General features: G+C 41.8%; 1 protein-coding gene across 1 annotated transcript; it reads left to right on the top strand.

The window, feature by feature from the left end:
* The first annotated feature begins 3,466 nt into the window (after positions 1-3,466).
* Positions 3,467-4,111, top strand: LOC120017806 (fibroblast growth factor-binding protein 2-like). Its single transcript, XM_038960777.1, has one exon. It carries the CDS (start codon positions 3,467-3,469, stop codon positions 4,109-4,111), a length of 645 nt encoding a protein of 214 aa, XP_038816705.1.
* The last annotated feature ends 16,357 nt before the right edge of the window (positions 4,112-20,468 follow it).

Below are 20,468 nucleotides of genomic sequence, written 5' to 3' on the forward strand. Positions count from 1 at the left end.
GTGGGCGCATACCGCTCACTAAAAATATCCATGGAGTAGACTGCTGATTGGCCAGCTCATCCTCATCAGGAGGATGACATCATCCTCTATGAGGAAATAGCAAGCATTTTTGAAACGGTCTGTTTGAGAAGTTTGAGGTAGGGGTTTCTAAGTTGTAGTTTTTTCTCAAATTTATGCTTTGGCCTTAAATACAAACATAGGAAGAGTCAACAACATTAATTGGCTATGAGTTAACAGAAAATTAACTTTTAAAATTGAGATTTTCACTGGACAGATACTTTAAAACTGCAACATTTTCTCTGAGCCTAGTGGCAAAATGTATTTAGTAGCACAAAATTATACTGAATTATAAATATATATATATATGCGCAACATACAACAATTTCAAAGATTTTGCTGAGTTAGAGTTCATATAAAAATTCCCCCCCAAAATATTGTTTATTTTTATTTTTGGGGGGGTTGGGGGATCTTCCACTTATCCTTCCACTTATACAGTTTCTTTCAAATACCCCTCCATATACCCCTTAAGAGAGGCATAATAAGTCATGTCAAACTGTGTAGAACTGCAGGAAGTACGTTTTTTTTTATTCACACTTGACACACACACACACCTCAAAAAGAACAAAGTGAAGTGTCTCATGTTATGAGCTTAGAATAGATTGACAGTGCCACCATACCATAAAAGGGCACTTTTGTCTAGACGCGTGACAGGATAGCAAAGCCAGGCCATCAGTCAGTATGTCTGTGTTCTTCTGTATGCAATTCAATGAAGCACTGATTACTAGGTGTCGCAATGGAAATTTGTGCTGAGGGCAATCTTCATTGTATTTACATACACTATGGTAACTTTGCTGCAGAGCACGGTGCTTCTCCTCTGCTTCACAATTAGATTCCCTCTGTCATTACGGTCCGAGGGGTGACGACAGAGGCACCGCTCGGAGCCTCAATCAGTGTCTAATCACAGTCAATGGTTTCTTAAAGGCAGTCAGCTAGCAGCACATTGATTGCGAACATCGCTCGACAACAATTTAATGGAGATTGGTCTTCTCAAACCTCCCGCCTCGTCAAGGACTCTCTCAGTGTCATCAGCAGAGTGAAGGGAAAGATTAAGCTTGAAGGAAGGACAGAAAAAAGCTAATAGAATCACATTTCTAGAGAAACGTAACTTGTAGGCCAACTTAACACCCTGTTCACACATTTTGTTTTCGCAGAATTCTGCCGACGTGTGAATGCAGTAATGGCGTCTGCAATTTCTCTCCTCAAACCCACACGTGTAGGCCTAGCTATGTTGCTGTGTGTCAACGAGTGGTGGCTGTTTTCCCCAATTCAATATGGTGTCTTGCTTGGGAATATTGAGACACTGAATCCCATTCACCTTTCAAGAATAAACACACCACTAGAGGGGGTGAGTGTTGCTCTGTCTTCAGCTGCCTTATACTGCTATTCTCTATCCCCCACTATTTCTCGATAAAAGACTGACTATTGGTTGTTGACAAATACAGCAAAAGAGTATTGGGGAAAGTCAATAGCCTATGCTACATACTGAATGAACCGGATAGATGTCTATGTTAGCAATTAAATAAAAATGATCAATTAGAATGTGTCAAATGATTTATGAGAAGACTGGGGGGAAGAAAGGGCTCACTGACGTACAAACAAGTTCTTGTTGTGTACATTTGGCCACTTGGAAAAACGATTGGACTTGGACACTGTATTGGGCACACACACATTATCATGTATCATACATGCTAGTGTGCACGCATGCATGGACGCAGGAGACATACACACAATAACCACATAGCTGTTCTCTCTGCGCCAACGTACTGACACCTCTCATTCTGTGCCAGCAAAGAGGGGAGCACAAAGTATACAGAGAGTACCACCGAGGGCCTAGGTTGGCATGGACCCAGCCTCTGGCAGTGGAGTGGAACACATTATCACTTAGTGTGAGCTTTTAAGCCTTTGGCTATTCATTTGCCAAGTCCCCACAAGTTACTTTTTCTCACCAGGTTAATCTGGATGCATACTGATAAACGGAGAATATCCTCTTGTCAAAAGACCTGGAATAAAGACCTGGAATAAAATCATATATACAGTATGCTGGCAGAGTGGGCTCTGCCAACATACTGTATATATACAAGTATACTGAATTATTGTACAAAATAAAATTCCATTATCACAGTACAGTCACCATGGTCTTCAATGCTCTTGAAAATATATTATGTTGAACATAATCAAACAAATGCATTCTCTACATTGTTCACTGTACTGTCACTCAATGTGAGAGCTGCTGCTTAAGAAGTATGTGTGTTGCGAGGAAACGTTGGCAAGTGTGTACATTGTCTTCTTAGCCGTGAAGAGGGGGTGTGTTGGGTATGGATGTGTGTGAGGCAACACGCCATGACCCAAACTCCACCTCCCACCCTAGCCCCACACACAGATAATACAGTCTTTAGGTAGGGGGTTGAGAGGGGTATTGCTACAGGAGGGGGGGGCCTGCTTAAGGGAGGTCTGGGCAAACCCATTTATGCCCTGAACACTCCCCTCTCTACCCCTCCCCATTCTCCTTTATCCTTCTATAACCCTTTTTTGTGCAAGCGTCCCGGGACCCCGCATTTTGAATAGCAGCAAACACTGGGTCTCCACATGGTAAGTGCAACCTTTAGATACCAAATACCAAATGTTGAAACTGGAAATAATTTGATTAGTACATTTTGTTTTTGCAGGCAGGTGTACTGTATGCTTGCTGTGCATGCATATTTTTTTCATGTCTGAGCCGACTTGGGGGTGTTTGTTTTGGTGCATGTCTTTGTTTTGTAGCAGTATATTGGATCACTCCAATATGGTTTCCTTCGCAGGGCAGGATACACTCAAAGTAAGGATTTTCAGAGTAGTCCTGTGTAAAAAGCATGAGCTGATTCTTACTCAAAAATGTTTGTAGAGGTGATTTTTATACGGATTAGTCCCGTGTACCAGGTAGCAATGCAGTTTTGGTCTGACCCCTAAAACCGCAGCTATCTATAGCTTAGAGCTGAAGCTTTCCTCCCTTATTGATTTAATGCGGTGTAAAGAAAGAAACAAATTATATTATGATTAATTTAAAAGGTGCACTGAAAATAAACATCATAGATGTTGTAAATGTGCAGTACAGTTGGTAACCGTAACATTTGTTATGAATGTGATTTTATTTACTCATTTTTGCACAGCTTTTTGGGGTATTCTAAACAGGGAACATAGCAAAATGTAGTGAAACTTCTCGTGTTTTTATGAAAAGAAAGAGAATGGGTTAACTATGTAAGGTGTGTTTAATTCACTCATGTTTCACTTTGTTTTGCCTCTCCTGTTTCATTCCCTGCAGGTATTTTGATTGTGGCGCGTCCGATTTCCGTTTCATTCAGGCGTGCTACTGATGCTTGGCTGCATTTGAATAAAGAACCATTTCAAGTAGCAGTAATCACCCCGAGCCATGAGGTTCCTGTGGCTTCTGTTCTTCTTCCTGTGCCTCCCTGTCCTGCCCAGCACTGAGGCCAAACGCCAGAGCTCCGACAACAAGATGTCGCAGCCCCCACCACCACCAGCGGCAGGAAAGAAGCCCAAGAACTCTGTCCCCAGCTCAGGAGGGTTCAGCACAAAGGTTGGCCACAACTGTACCTGGGATACGTCCGGGGAGGGCGTAGTGAACTTGCTTGTCAGCTGTAGATCCGAGGAGCAGACCTACTGGTGCCGCTACGCTGGACAGCCAGACCTGTGCCAAGCCTACAGTGACAGGAAAGCACAGGTCAGGCATTGGAAACAATTGGTGGGCAAGCTGAAGAAGAAGAGGAGTGCGTGCGATGGTGAAAAGGTGCTAAAGACCCGCTCATGCAAGGCCCCCATGGAGTCGCACATGAAGCTCAAAGAGAAGGGGAAAGGCGGAGGCAAGAAGGATCCAGTGCCCCTGGTTCCGGAAATGGTAGAGAAGGAGGAGAAGAAAGAGGAGAAGAAAGAGGATAGGACTCCGTTGTTAGAGGAGAGGGATGGGGAGGTGAACGACATGGAGCCAGTGGAGAATTATTGTGCCGAGGGATGGCATTCTGTCTGCTCATTCTTTGTAAGTTTCTTTGAAGGTTAAAGTCTTTGTATGGTTTTTGTAAGATAAAAAAGGGACAAAGCTGATGAACTCACCTCTGTATCCGGGCTTACTTCTTTGCTAGGTAAACAAAAATGTTTTTGTATAAAGTGATATAGAGCCTAAATATAGGCTGCAGAGATTTATTTGTGTTTATTTTATTGCGAAACTAATCTTATTTTCTACAGACAATATTTGCTACTGTTCATTTGTAGTATCTAGACTTGTATCAGATTTATATTTTTTTACTTTAACACAGCATACAAAATTCTACCTGCGAATTAACATACCGTACTATATAACCATTTAACAGTTGTTCGACTCATTTAATAAATCAACACAGATGACATGGTTCTTTTTTTACAAGTTGTTAATTAGTAGGACTATATGGATGATATAGTTGCTTGGTATTTCTATTGTCTATTGTATTTCTAAGTGCTATTCCAGGAGCTGGGAAATACGGTAATACTGTATTCAAAATCACAATAATATTGACAAGATCTTTATGCTGTAGTGTATACACTTGATGATAACAAATCAATTGTAATCAACATGAATAGGATAATCATGAGAACCTTTTATGTATTTTCCACCTAGTTCATCCCTTAAAATTGTTGCAATCCCAGCAACATATTAGTTGCCAGAAAATAAATAATCTCTCGAGCCATCGTTTATTTTTCTTTACCAAAACTATGTCATCATAACACAGGAAATGCAGTTCTTAAAAATTGCCAACCCTGCTAATCAACAGATTATTTTCAAGTCTTTGTAAGTAGTGAAACGTAGGGTCACGTCTGTGAGACCTCGTGAACATAACTTAGAATAGACATAATGAAAGGGTTAATTGAAAATATATCTTGGAAACCTGTTGTGATCCGTTTCTTAGGTGATACTGACATGTCTCCTCTTGTGACACATTGAATATCCACATTTTCACAATTGCTCTCCGTGAAATAAATCAGTATTGTGACTACAGTAATAAGTGGATGTTTAGAAATAGTTCCCTGAAAAAATATAAAAGTACAATCTTATTTATCTGTGGTTCTATCATGACTTTCTTATCCATGGTTTGATTGAGATTATCTTCATGAGATCTTCACAACTCAGTGTGGTAGTCAATTGAAATACTGTCTGTCTGGTTCAGAGTTGCTATTTGTGTAAGCCATTGAGTTATGTGGTAGCCAGTGGCCACAGTCCACAGACAACACACATCCCATTGTGAGTTGCCAATGCTAGCAGATGGCAGGGGGTACCTCCTGGCACTATATTGGGTCCCACACTATTTTCACATTAGACTCAGTTACAAACAATTCAATGAAAGAAACAAATCGGGTTTTTTTTGTGTTGTGACAGGAATAGAAGTCCAGCTAAGCTGTTTAAGTGTCCTATTTTGTTCAGGTTAGCAACGCAAACAACAAAACAAAATAACTTGGACTGATTATACCAACCAGAGCCACAGAGTTCTGCCTAAAAGTCTCACTGTGCTTTTGTGTGTGTGTCCATGTGTGGTCTCTGTGAAATGTATGTGATGATGATGGCCAATTCGATGGTGGGTTTCTAAATAGAAAGAGGATGGGCTGACAGTCATGCTGTGATTCATCCCGCCTGAACCAGACTTTTCCTACAGGGAATTGATACTCTTCCCTGTCTCTGTGTCTTTCTGTCACAAAAATGTCCTCCATAACACTCTGTCTCAGTAACATACTGATTACGCACCTCTGAAGCAGTACATGTGATGTTCATTTCAAAGTTCATTGTTGGTTGGGTCAGCAACTCAATCCCAAATCAACTCACACTAGAGATATAACCGTTTGTTCCTCAGGCCTACTAAAAAAGAATCTGCAAAACGTGATGATCTTCCTTTGATAGTGCAGCCCAGCATGCCTCCAACCTCTCTAAACCCTTCATTTACATCTGTAGCACCAGTGGTACGCTGTATACCCACTTATTTTCAGTGGGCAATGTGTATACTCACTTCTTAATCCCCACCAATACGTATCAATGAAGTGGAGGAATACGCCATATCAATTAATACACTCTTAGAAAAAAGGTGCTATCTAGAACCTAAAAGGGTTATTCGGCGGTCCCCATAGGAGAACCCATCGAAAACAACTTTTGGAACCCGTTTTTCTAAGAGTGTAGGGCTGATGGAACAGATCTGAATGTTTAGCTTAAAATGTTGATAAACTATTATTTATTCACATTTTAGGCGCAGCAATGTGCACACGGCAGTAGGCCTATGCGTGAATGTTTCAAAATGCAATTTGGGGGGGAAACATCGTTCTAAACTGCACATGCAAGCAGTTTCATGGACAGAGATGGAAACATCTGATAGGAAGAGGCGGGAGAGACTCAACGACTATCATGGGTTGCTAATATGATTCGAATAATGTCTTTGGCTGCTAGACAATGAAAGAAAGTTGAAAGATTTTGTCTGCAGGCTACTTTGAGGCAATGTAAGACATGCCTCATAATATGAAGTAAAACGTCCAGCTTTCAAACAATTAAGGAACCGTAAAAATATAGCAGTGCTAATGATAGACCTAACCGTCTTCTGGTAGATGGAAAGACTTTCCCCCAAACCTTCTTATTAAATGTTAACTAGCTACAAAGTAGCCTATATCTTCCTGACAGTATGATATCATGATTATTTGCATCAATCAAATGGACCATTTATTTTGCAAAATCCATCTCATGTGCTACAGAAATAGCAAATCAAACAACATTGCTAGGTTGACTTAAAGGATAACTACTCTCAAAAATACAACATTCTTACATTTTTCCCAGACCTCAAAAGTGGTCTCCTGATGTGGTTCAAGCATTGTTATGGCCCTAGAAAACAACATTTTGTTATTTTCTGTTCAAAAAGTGTGACTTTGAGAAACAAAACCTGAAGAAAATTGTGAAAATCGGAAACCTGTGAATTTCAGACTCAGTTTATCTGTTTCAACTGCAGACCTACTATTAGCCTACTACACAGTACAGCTTGGGTTGGCTTGACTGTGAAGGACTAAAGTCATTCAGATTGTATGTCACTGATTCTCCTAGAATTTGTCACACAGAGCGCCTTTCGCTGGGCGGGCTGTTTGGAAAAATGTTGGCAAAATTAGAGTATACCCACTTCTCCAGGCACCACTACACCACTGTACAGCACATACAGTAAAATAGTGTTAAACAAAAAAAATATATTTTAGATTTTAGATTCATCAAAGTAGCCACCTTTTGTCTTGATGACAGCTTTGCACACTCTTGGCATTCTCTCAACTAGCTTCACCTGTAATGCTTTTCCAACAGTCTTGAAGGAGTTCCCACATATGCTGAGCACTTGTTGGCTGCTTTTCCTTCACTCTGCGGTCCAACTCATCCCAAACCATCTCAATTGGGTTGAGGTCGGGTGATTGTGGAGTCCAGGTCATCTGATGCAGCACTCCACTACTCTCCTTCTTGGTCAAATAGCCCTTACACAGCCTGGAGGTGTGTTGGGTCATTGTCCTGTTGAAAACAAATGAAAGACCCACTAGGCGCAAACCAGATGGGATGGTGTATCGCTGCAGAATGTTAAGTGTGCCTTGAATTGTAAATAAATCACAGACAGTGTCACCAGCAAAGCACCCACAAACATCACACCTCCTCCTCCATGCTTCACGGTGGGAACCACATATGCAGAGATCATCCATTCACCTACTCTGCGTCTCACAATGATGAGGCGGTTGGAACCACAAATCTCAAATTTGGACTCATCAGACCAAAGGACAGATTTCCACCGGTCTAATGTTCATTGCTCCTGTTTCTTAGCCCAAGCAAGTCTTGTCTTCTTATTGGTGTCCTTTAGTTTAGTTTTTTGTTGTTGCAGCAATTCGACCATTAAGGCCGGATTCACGGAGTCTCCTCTGAACAGCTGATGTTGAGATGTGTCTCTTACTTGAACTCTTTGACACATTTATTTGGGCTGCAATTTCTGAGACTGATAACTCTAATGAACTTATCCTCTGCAGCAGAGGTAACTCTGGTTATTCCTTTTCTGTGGCGGTCCTCATGAGAGCCAGTTTGATTATAGCGCTTGATGGTTTATGCGACTGCACTTGAAGAAACTTTAAAAGTTCTTGACATTTTTGTGATTGACTGACCTTCATGTCTTAAAGTAATGATGGACTGTCGTTTCCCTTTGCTTATTTGAGCTGTTCTTGCCATAATATGGACTTGGTCTTTTACCAAATAGGTCTATCTTCTGTATACCACCCCTACCTTGTGACAACTGATTGGCTCAAATGCATTAAGAAGGAAAGAAATGCCACTAATTAACTTAACAAGGCACACCTGTTAATTGAAATGCATTCCAGGTGACTACCTCAGTAAGTTGGTTGAGAGAATTCCAAGAGTGTGCAAAGCTGTCATCAAGGCAAAGTGTGGCTACTTTGAAGAATCTAAAATATCAAATATATTTTGATTTGTTTAACACTTTTTTGGTTACTACATGATTCCATATGTGTTATTTCATAGTTTTGATGTCTTCACTATTATTCTACAATGTAGAAATGTTTTAAAATAAAGAAAAACCCTTGAATGTGTAGGTGTGTCCAAACTTTTGACTGATACTGTATATCATTAGGACACACACACACGCAGGAGAGGAATGCTTATATTCCTGTCTCAACCTAGGGGCCTGTCTTTAGACTCCTCTCCACAGTCGCTCCATTGTCCCTCATAGACAAAATAGAGCAGAGATGACTTGTATGCCTCTGCCGTGGCAGTGGGCCATCCCCAGAAGCAGGGCTAAGGAAGAATCTGAATACACTACTGTGAGTGACTTAGCATGCAGACAAACAGTGAACTCCAAAGAAGAAATGAAAGTCGCACACTCCATTCTTAATTGCAATGTGATTAATTTTACTCTGCAAGAATGCCTACATCATTTAAGCTTTTTCCATGTCTGCCATATTACACACCTCCACCAGCACCCATTAGCAGGTCAATTATTATTTCATCCAAGCAAAGTTTTTACTGAGTTTCAACAGCAGCAACTTAATATGTCCTTATGTTTACAAGTAAAATGGGCTCTCCTATAATCACCAGGGGCAACTGGCACAGACACACGTTTGTATCTGATGATGACAAAGAAATAATTGGGCGCAAATCCCGTCAATTTCCAGACTTGTGCATCCAATTACCAGATGCTTAAGATTGAACAGCAACCCTGCCTGTGATTCAGAGGTTTAAATGAAAGCAAAGGGACGTTTGGAATCACACGTGACACAAGATGTCTGGCTGCACAGTTACATCCTGTTGTCAAGCCTTGTGCACCACTTACCAAATGTTTATGCTCATCAAACCATTCGATGTTGGTGTCATTGTGAAGCTAGTACCATTCTGGTAGGGTAGAGTGGGGTAAGTTCAGCCAAAGGGTTAGTTGAGCCACCCCTTGTTTCTAGGAAACCATACACAAAATTAATAATGTTACCAAATATTTAGGAAGATGTCATAATTTCATGTAGTCTGTGAATGAAGAAACCACATGGAAAAAGTGGTAAATAAGTTAGGTCCAAAAAGCAGATTTTTTTACAAAGTAAAATGTGTTCTTGTGTTATAGGTTTCATAATACATTCTATCTAAACAAAGTAGATCATTTTAAGATTGTTTTATACATCAGTTGGGGTCTCTATAAGCTACAATATGAAGTCCTAAACCTAGCATGAAAGTGCGTCCTTGTAGCTGTGTGGGCGGCAGGTAGCCTAGTGGTTAGAGTGTTGGAATCAGCTCAAATCCCTGAGCTGACAAGGTAAAAATCTGTTATTCTGCCCCTGAACAAGGCAGTTAACCCACTATTCCTAGGCCATCATTTAAAATAAGAATTTGTTCTTAACTGACTTGCCTAGTTAAATAAAGGAAAATAATAATAAAATAGTTTGCCTTGGGGTAAGTTGAGCCAATTGCCATTGGGGTAAGTTGATCCAATGGCCACCATACCCCTTACAAATGACTATTACATTTTGCCTAGTATTTTTGCAATGTGTCATGCATATAAACTCAAGATAGTGCATGTTTATTGTTACAGAGCAGACATCATCATGCCCGTGTATACAAATGTAAAACAAGCAGGGGAAATGAAAGGGTAAGTGATATTGAACAGAGAGATCTACAGTATATATCTGAATGTAGGCATACATTTGAAGACGTCCTCTAGTGATTTTTTAAAACTTTTACTGTTGAAAAGCGATATCCCAAGTAGAAATACAGTAATGTACACACACTAAAGGGTAAAACAATACAAAATAGACAACTGCAAACTTCAAGGAGTAGGGCATGTCATCTGCCTCCCCTCATACTTGAGGAACAATAGAGGAGCAATAGAGTACAAGTAAGATTTTGTGTGTCCCCCCCACTTATGCTATGTCATGACTTACCTGGACCACCTATTGAGATGTTCCTTTTTTTAAGTAAATCAGGTGTTACATGTAAGATGTGCCAAGAAACCACTTTTTTGGACAAGCTATGTTTTCAAAACTGTTATGTTGACATTAATTCAAATTATTTCCAGAGATACACAGAATCCCGAAATATATGTTGATGAATTTGTTAGAAATAATACTATATTTCCCTTGACGGAGTGATGCTGAATGTAACAAATTGCTCAACATACCCCACTCTTCCCTACAAGTTTGGTTGACAATCTGAAGGTAGTCGTTGGTGACAAAGTGGTGGCCTAGGTGATTTCTAGTCCCTTTACTTTTGTCAGGCTGTGTTTTGTCGACTTGATCACATCTAGCAGGTGCTGCCATGAGCTTAAAAAATATATTTTTTATAATCTATGTTTATTGCTGATGATGACTGGGAATTTTAATTGATGGTCTTGTGGGATGCAGCTTTTCTTGAAGAAGATAATCAAGGAGACTTGCAGAGAAGTAATGAAAGTTCTGTAGTTTACAGTCTTGTAACAGTGTTCAACAAAACAGAGGCTTGGTTGTAATTTGATGTTGTGCATATTGCATTTTTGCAGTGAATGAAATACAGGAGTGCCAGACAAACATAACAAACATGTTGCCATTTTATTAAAAGCAATTTTCAAATATATGATCATGTTTTTCTTCTAAACAAATGCTTAGTATTCTCCAAACCTTTCTCAGCTTCACTTTGTGTGACTGCAGTGGCACTATAGACTATAGTGAGAGAGCCCTATTTTGAGAGCCACATCACGTTGGAGGGAGCTAGAAAACCGCATGCAAATTAGTTATAGGCCTACATCTCCCAAAAGTGAAATCTTCCCCCATTTCTCTGGACTCTTAAAGCCCTCTCCCATCCCCCTGTCCCATGCAATTCATAGGGTGTTAATTTTGCCGTCATTCAGTGCTCGTAAATTAAGTGCCCAATAGGCACTGCCAGTGTCCTGTCGCCCCCAGCCCCACACTCAGCATCTCCATGGTGGGCCTCTTTCTAACTGTCCTTGTCCTTCATACATTCAGTTAGTCCCTCCAGTATTTTTATTGCAAAATCAATAATTTCCCGCATATTATGCGAGAGCTTGCAAATTTGACCCATCACTGCACTATTTCCACATAAAACGGTCAAATCAGTGAGGAGATTTGATTAATCTGGCGCTGGCGTCCAGGTAGGCGTGTTTTGCACCGGGTGAAGCTGACTGCATTCGTTTTGGAACCGGGCTGCCATCTGGGCATGAGACAGGTTCCCGTTCAAAGCCCAGGGCGAAGTCAGGTCAAAACAAAAGTTAGGTAATTAACCACGTGGAGTAATGAGTAAGATTTGTGTTTTCACGTGCAAAAGTTATTGTTTTTGATGAAAACACTTTATCTGCATTCCCAATTAAAACTAGTTTGCAAATTCTGACATATTTTATGAAAAATAGTATATTTTATTTGTATGTTTCTGGACGATGCACCATAATGCCGTGTTGACAACATGGCCGAGCGGCGAAAGACTACGGTTTGATTTGAGAAAGGCGCTCCTCGCTCATCGCTTTTGCCTGTTCACGTCACGGGCCATAGACTGGTGCCCCGCGGTTCAGCATAATCGAATCCGACCCAATTTTATCGCATAAAACTGACCAATCACCGCAGTGCAAAAATAGGGCCCGCAATTTCAACCAATTTACCGCATAATATAGTTCGATCAAGCCACACGTCACCAAACTAGTTTGGTATTTCGAGACAAATTGGACAAAGTAATCGCATTTTGCCATGCAAAATGTCAGAATTGCTGCAGCTAAATCAAGCATTTTTGCTGGCAAATATCACCAAAAAAACCCCGCAAAATCCTGGAGGGACTGTTCAGTAGGACAGAGCAGAATGGGTAACATCTTTGATAAATCTGGAAAAAAAACTCAGATAAAAGATACTGGATGGCTTCCCACATAAAGCAAAGTGGACAGCAGATAGTTTAATATACTCACCCATTAGTATGGTACATTTGAAAACGTTTCTTTAATCCTTTATTTGACTTCAAGAATGTCAATACTCATGTTTTAGTGTGAACTGCCCATGAAGATGTTGCCATCTGCAGGAGGATATTACTCCCTACAGGTCCGTCCATCACCACTACTAAAAGACGAGTGGATTTACACATGGTGCCTTTCCGAAAGTATTCACACCCCTTTACTTTTTCCACATTTTCATGTGTTACAAAGTGGGATTCAAATGGATTGAATTGTCAATTTTTGTCAACGATCTACACAAAATACTACGTAGAGTCTTTTTTTAATTTAATGGACAATAAGTAAGTTGATCATTGCTAGACAGCCATTTTCAAGTATTGCCATTTTGCCAAGCTGATCAAAACTGTAACTAGGCCATTCAGGAACATTCAATGTCATCTTGGTAAACAACTTCAGTGTATATTTGGCCTTGTGTTCTAGGTTAACGTCCTGCTGAAAGGTGAATGTCTCCCAGTGTCTGTTGGAAAGCAGACTGAACCAGGTTTTCCACTAGGATTTTGCCTGTGCTTAGCTCTATTCAGTTTCCCTTTATCAAAAAAACAACAACCTAGGAACCACACCAAGATTCTTCCTAGAGCTGGCCTCCCGTGTCACGTTCTGACCTTAGTTCTTTTGTTATGTCTTTGTTTTAGTATGGTCAGGGCGTGAGTTGGGTGGGTTGTCTATGTTCGTTTTTCTATGTTGTGTTTTGCGTTTGGCCTGGTATGGTTCTCAATCAGAGGCAGGTGTTGTTAGTTGTCTCTGATTGAGAATCATACTTAGGTAGCCTTTTTCCACCTGTGTTTCGTGGGTGATTATTTTCTGTTCTGTGTTTTGTATTTTCACCGTTCAGGACTGTTTCGTTTCGTTCTCGTATTTTTGTTGTTTTTGTTCGAGTATTCGCTTTCATTAAAAGAGATAATGAATTTGGGCCTCCCGGGTGGTTCAGTGGTCTAGGGCACTGCATCGCAGCGCTAGCTGTGCCACCAGAGACTCTGGGTTCGCGCCCAGGCTCTGTCGCAGCCGGCCGCGACCGGGAGGTCCGTGGGGCGACGCACAATTGGCCTAGCTTCGTCCGGGTTAGGGAGGGTTTGGCCGGTAGGGATATACTTGTCTCATCGCGCACCAGCGACTCCTGTGGCGGGCCGGGCGCAGTGCGCGCTAACCAAGGCAGCTAGGTGCACAGTGTTTCCTCCGACACATTGGTGCGGCTGGCTTCCAGGTTGGAGGCGCGCTGTGTTAAGAAGCAGTGCGGCTTGGTTGGGTTGTGTTTCGGAGGACGCATGGCTTTCGACCTTCGTCTCTCCCGAGCCCGTACGGGAGTTGTAGCGATGAGACAAGATAGTAATTACTAACAATTGGATACCACGAAAATTGGGGAGAAAAGGGGGTAAAAATAATAATAATAATAATAATAATAATAAAAATGTAAAAAGAGATAATGAATACTTACCACGCTGCACCTTGGTCCTCCTCTCTTTCTCCCAACGACGAACGTTACAGAATCACCCACCACCAAAGGACCAAGCAGCGTGGTAACGGGCAGCAGCAGCAGCGGCCGAAATCTCAAGACTCCTGGACATGGGAGGAGATTTTGAACGGAGAGGGACCCTAGGCTCAGGCTGGAGAATATCGTCGCCCCAAAGCAGAGCTGGAGGCACGAAAGCTGAGCGGTGGTGGTATGATGAGGCAGCGCGGCAGCGTGGTTGGAAGCCCGAGAGGCAGCCCCAAAAATGTATTGGTGGGGGGCACACGGGGAGTGTGGCTAAGTCAGGTAGGAGACCTGAGCCAACTCCCCGTGCTTACCGTGGAGAGAGAGGGACTGGGCAGGCACCGTGTTATGCCGTGAGGCGCACGGTGTCCTCGGGGCGCAGGCATAGCCCGGTGCGGTACATAGCAGCGCCTCGTATCAGCCGGGCTAGAGTGGGCATCGAGCCAGGTGCCATGAGGCCGGCTCAGCGCATCTGGTCTCCAGTGCGTCTCCTCGGGCCGGGGTACATGGCACCAGCCCTACGCATGGTGTCCCCGGTTCGCCAGCACAGCCCAGTACGGGCTATTTCACCTCACCACACTGGCCTGGCTACGGGGAGCATTCAGCCAGGTAGGGTTGGGCAGGCTCGGTGCTCGAGACCTGCAGTGCGCCTCCACGGTCCGGTCTATCCGGTGCCGCCTCTACGCACCAGCCCTCCGGTGGCAGCCCCCCGCACCAGGCTGTCTCTCCGTCTCCTCCCTACAGGTGTACAGTCCAGAGGCGCCCCTCAGTCCAGTGGTGCCCTTTATTAGGGTCCCCAGTCCAAGGTCGGCGGCGAGGGTCCCCGCGCCAAAGACGCCACTTAAGCGGGCTAAGACGATGGTGGAGTGGGGTCCACGTCCCGCGCCAGAGCCGCCACCGCGGACAGACACCCACCCAGACCCTCCCCTATAGGTTCAGGTTTTGCGGCCGGAGTCCGCACCTTTGGGGGGGGGGGGGGTACTGTCACGTTCTGACCTTAGTTCTTTTGTTATGTCTTTGTTTTAGTATGGTCAGGGCGTGAGTTGGGTGGGTTGTCTATGTTCGTTTTTCTATGTTGTGTTTTGCGTTTGGCCTGTTATGGTTCTCAATCAGAGGCAGGTGTCGTTAGTTGTCTCTGATTGAGAATCATACTTAGGTAGCCTTTTTCCACCTGTGTTTCGTGGGTGATTATTTTCTGTTCTGTGTTTTGTATTTTCACCATTCAGGACTGTTTCGTTTCGTTCTCGTATTTTTGTTGTTTTTGTTCGAGTATTCATTTTCATTAAAAGAGATAATGAATACTTACCACGCTGCACCTTGGTCCTCCTCTCTTTCTCCCAACGACGAACGTTACATCCCGGCCAAACTGAGCAATCGGGAGAGAAGGGCCTTATTCAGGGAGGTGACCAAGAACTAGATGGTCACTCTGACAGAGCTCCAGAGTTTCTCTGGGAGAACCTTCCAGAAGGACAACCATCTCTGCAGCACTCCACCAATCAGGCCTTTATGGTAGAGTTGCCAGACGGAAGCCGCTCCTCAGTAAAAGGCACATCAAAACAAATCAAACTTCATTTGCCACATGCACCGAATACAACAAGTGTAGACTTTACCGTGAAATGCTGAATTACAAGCCCTTAACCAACAGTGCAGTTCAAGAAGAAAATAATTACCAAGTAGGCTAAAATAAAAAGTAATAATAAAAAGTAACACAAAAAGTAACACATGACAGCCTGCTTGGAGTTTGCCAAAATTCACCTAAAGACTCTCAGATCATGAGAAACAAGATTCTCTGGTCTGATAAAACCAAGATTTAAGTTGGTCTGAAAGTCAAGCGTCAAGTCTGAAGGAAAGTTGGCACCATCCCAACTGTGAACCATGGTGGTGGCAGCATCATGCTGTGGGGATGTATTTCAGAGGCAGGGACTGGGAGACTAGTCGGGATTGAGGGAAACGGAGCAAAGTGCAGGGTGATCCTTAAAGAAAACCCGCTCCAGAGCACTCAGGACCTCAGAATGGGGCGAAGGTTTACCTTCCAACAAGACAACGACCCTAAGCACACAGCCAAGACAATGCAGGAGTGGCTTCGGGACAAGTCTCTGAATGTCCTTGAGTGGCCCAGCCAGAGCCCGATTGAACATCTCCGGAGAGACCTGAAAATAGCTGTGCAGCGACACTCCCCATCCAACCTGAGAGAGCTTGAGAGGATCTGCAGAGAAGAATGGGAGAGACTCCCCAAATACAGCTGTGCCAAGCTTGTAGCGTCATGCCTAAGAAGACTCAAGGCTGTAATTGTTGCCAAAGGCGCCTCAACAAAGTACTGAGTAAAGGGTCTGAATACTTATGTAAATGTCATATTTTAGTTTTTATTTGTAATACATTTGCAAAAAAATTCAAAAAAAAAGTTTTTGCTTTGTCAAAATTGGGTTTTGTGTGTTGATTAATGAGGAAATAAAATTAATTTAATCAGTTTTACAATAAGGCTTTAACGTAACAAAATGTGGAAAACGTCAAGCAGGTAAGACCTCCCCAAAATGTTGACAAATTGGAATTCACTTCTTGGCTTCTGCTTCTGCACTTTATACTCAAACAGACACTGGCTGACTGCCTGCCAAATTGAATGTTGAAGTATGTCACAACACATTACATTCAATGGTGCAACCTTCCCCTTACTGTAAGCTGTGCTTCTCCAGTCTATTGTCCCTCTCTACCCACGAAAACATTGTGGAGGGCTTGGTATTCTGTTATTTTCTGTTATACTCTGTAAGGAGTGTGACACCTTTGGTTGAAGTTAAAGTCTCTCCTCAATGTGCTACTGCCTACAACTTGCTACTGCCTACAACATGATTTACATGTATTACCACTGGTGTCAGGGAAAAGAAAGAGATGTTTCATCAGCCAAGCATATCACAGATTTCAGCCAATCAGCAAGAGTGATCCTCTCCTGACCACCAGGCCACGACGCACTGCAAGGTCAGTGCGTGGGCAGGCAGTAACCTAACCATGCCAACTGGCCTGTCGGAAAATCCATAAGTCATTGACTGGACTTTCAGGGTGTCAGAACTTCTCCATTTTGTGCCAGGTTTGTGTTGCAACGTTGCTCAATCCAGTATCCCTGACCATAAACAAATAGGCTAGTTTTGATCGGCAATTGCTGATATGGATGAATTAGCGGATTCCACACCTTTTTAAAATAACTATGTGGCTGGAGGTCAAGTTAAACACACAGTGGAAGACTGATAGTGGTGTTGGCCCATGTGAGTGTCTATCTAATGTGAGTGGAGCCACTGTGGAGAAAGATGCTACTGGGGCTGTCCCACTCCCATTGATCATCTGTAATGGTCAGGGATAAGGACATTGCAATATTTATACTATCCAACTCAGGAGCATACAGTTTTACAAAAATCTCATATTCATCTCTGGTTGGGATACACATCTCTGAATGCTCAGGGCCAATACTCAACACCACCAACTCTCAAATGGCCGTTATACTATGGATCTTCAGCCAGGTCCTCCAAAATGGTTGCATCTTTTCAATTCTTCTTTTTGTATAAAATGAATTTATATTAATGATTATAAAGCATTTAATGAACGTAATTACCTCAGCTATTAGTATAACATAATTAATACAGAAACATTTGGACTATTCATGACATACTGGTATTTCTAGATATTTTAAATTTTACTTTGCTTTCAAGTATTAGATTTTTTTTGCCATATCTGAACAAGTGTATGTTTATTAAACCATGAATGTCATCTATGAGTAAAGATAACTAACTACCATGACCATGAGCATAATAACTGGCAACTACAACACATAATGCATTCACTATACATGCCCTAATCACAGGTATCCTTGAATTATAGATGTTTATTTGTAACATTATGACAAATGATTTGCAATAGTGCTTTGATGAAGGAGCTTGCTACGGCCCAAATATTGAAGGGAATTAAGTTGCCATCCTGAACAATCTTTTAACATCAAATATATTCACTCAATTTAAAGAATAGGAAAACACACACAGTGATTTGATGACTGATTTCTATACACTAATTTAAAAACCAAAAAAGATATATGTTTAAAGTGAGAAGTAGGCATTGGTCTGAAGCCGAAAAATAATGGAAATTCACATGAGCACAAACAATGCCTACTCCACCCATGCTCTACCAACGCTTTCCAGCGCACAGCCGTTCACCTACTACAGTAGCTATGTTGGTTTATTGTACTTCAAACAATGTTTGAAGAACAGGTTGTCTAGAATTCAAACCTTAGCATTCAGGTTACTTAGGAGTCAAACCTTTTCAAACAGCCTAATTCATACTCTTCAGATGAATGATGGACTTTACAGTGTCCTGCAATTAAAATAATATATAGGACCAGTCGGTCGGCCAGATAGGTTCTCTGAGCTAGAAACACGAACAAACTTTAAAAAACGAATGTTTTGAATTTTCTGTCATTTGAGTCGTTATTATGTGCCATGGTTTGCTTAGCTAGATGCAGGAAGCCTATAGCCCCTGATAGACCTACATCCCATTTCAGATAGTCTGCAAGATGTACGTAGATGTAGATGTAGACTGAACGATTTACTTAGTTCAAATTGACAAGACTAATGTATTCAACATGAATAGCGAGGTGATTTCGAGGTAAGAAGAGCTTCTGTTCCCAATAGCCTGCTAGAATAGGCTACTGAGGATGGAGTCATCATTTCATTCACCTGTAGCCTAATCTGACTGACTATTTTTGTCAATCTAATGCGTTCTAACAACTGATTGGCAATTGCGATAGAGCTTTGATAACTTCAAATTCAATTAACTTAACATGGCCATTAATAATTGCATAATAACACAAGGCTAGAACAACAAACTGAAGTTACATGCTTTTTATTAAATCCGTTTCCCAGCTCCAGGTAGGCTACACAAGTGGCACAAATTGATTTGCGATGATTCTAGTGATATCATAATTTAAACATATTTATTGTATGAAATGGTAACCTACATACAGTAAGTAGCCTACAATGGCATACAGTATAAGTTACTATATGATGGCCAACAGATGCAAATGTATCGTTATCCACATTTAATGTCAGTTTCATAACAGAAGCACGCCAGGGAGTTCCATAACTTCCATTTCCAATTTCAATTTGCGCAGCCTTGAGACCCAAGAACAAACACTTTGTTTGATACCGTTTTCCATAAGCAAAGTAGATATTAGAATGGAGTTTAAACCACGTCCAAGTGAATTTATCTAATGCACCCAAAGTTGTTTTCAAGTGCTTTGCTGCCATTATTTCTTGACGCGCATTAGTTCTAGTGTGTGAATATGTTTTATGGAAAAATAGGTGTTTCCATAAAGACGATCTAAATAGCCTACCTACACTGGACTTGCAGAGTACTGCTCTGACTTCTCTCACTCACCTGACTCAGCCAATAGTAGACTGAGCTGCCTGCTGCAGTGCTTTCTCAACATACACACACACACCCCTTTAGGCGCTCCCCACCACTCACTCGCTCGCTCACTCACTCACTCAGCAACAGCCTGCCTCACTGCCTGATAGTCAGCAGCAGTGGGTCACAGTGAAATCTTTTTTTTTCATAGAGAAGTGCCATAGCTGCCGCGGTGCAACGTAAAAGTAGCCCCAAAACCCGCAACCCATGACCAATGCATTTTCACGTGACATTCTTTTCAAAGTAGCCCAATTTGCAGGAACACTGCGTACATGGCAACCCTGCTATATGGACACTGTAGCCTCAATTTAGTCTAGAATTTAAGGTAGGTTTGGCGACCAGCGTGACTATAATATTATCTGTTTACTGTTAGAAAGTGGCTTTAGATTTTATATCAAAGAGATTCAAATCGATTAATTTAACTTATGACCATGGCCCAAAACCAATTGAGCCAGAAAATACACTTTAAATAGCACTCTTGCAAACAATTGATCAAAAGAAAATCCCCAAATGACCTTTAAAAATGCACTTTGATTTTATCTCTAGGGGGAGATAAAATCATTAAACTGAGATTTGATCAAATAATATTTTTGTCCACCTAAAATACATTCCTCACTTCTGTCACCATTCATATGTTTTCATTTTTAAACTCTCTGATTCAGAAGGGTTGGGTTAATGAGGAAGACACATTTCAGTTGAATGCATTCAGTTGTACAACTGACTAGGTATCCCCTTTTAAACACATTAACCAGAAATAGTGAATTGGCTGCAGCATATCATCAATACCAGCAGAGGTCTACAATGATTCTCAAATAGAAAGTGTCAGTATGAGGAATCCAAACTGGCCCCCCTCAAATGCAAAACTCCATGTGGATTGGCTAGAGACCAAGACATATTTTCTCTGATTGGTTGAAGCTAAACTCCTCAGATCTTTCATTGGTTGTGTGAGAAACTATGTGAGCAAAATATGCAAATTGCCTCGAAATGGCAGTTGAAATCACTGG

Source organism: Salvelinus namaycush, chromosome 22 (genome assembly GCF_016432855.1).
Source record: "Salvelinus namaycush isolate Seneca chromosome 22, SaNama_1.0, whole genome shotgun sequence".
Classification (NCBI taxonomy): Eukaryota; Metazoa; Chordata; class Actinopteri; order Salmoniformes; family Salmonidae; genus Salvelinus; species Salvelinus namaycush.

Coding starts and splice junctions, on each gene's coding strand:
- LOC120017806 (XM_038960777.1), top strand. CDS start 3,467: ATGAGGTTCCTGTGGCTTCTGTTCTTCTTCCTGTGCCTCCCTGTCCTG.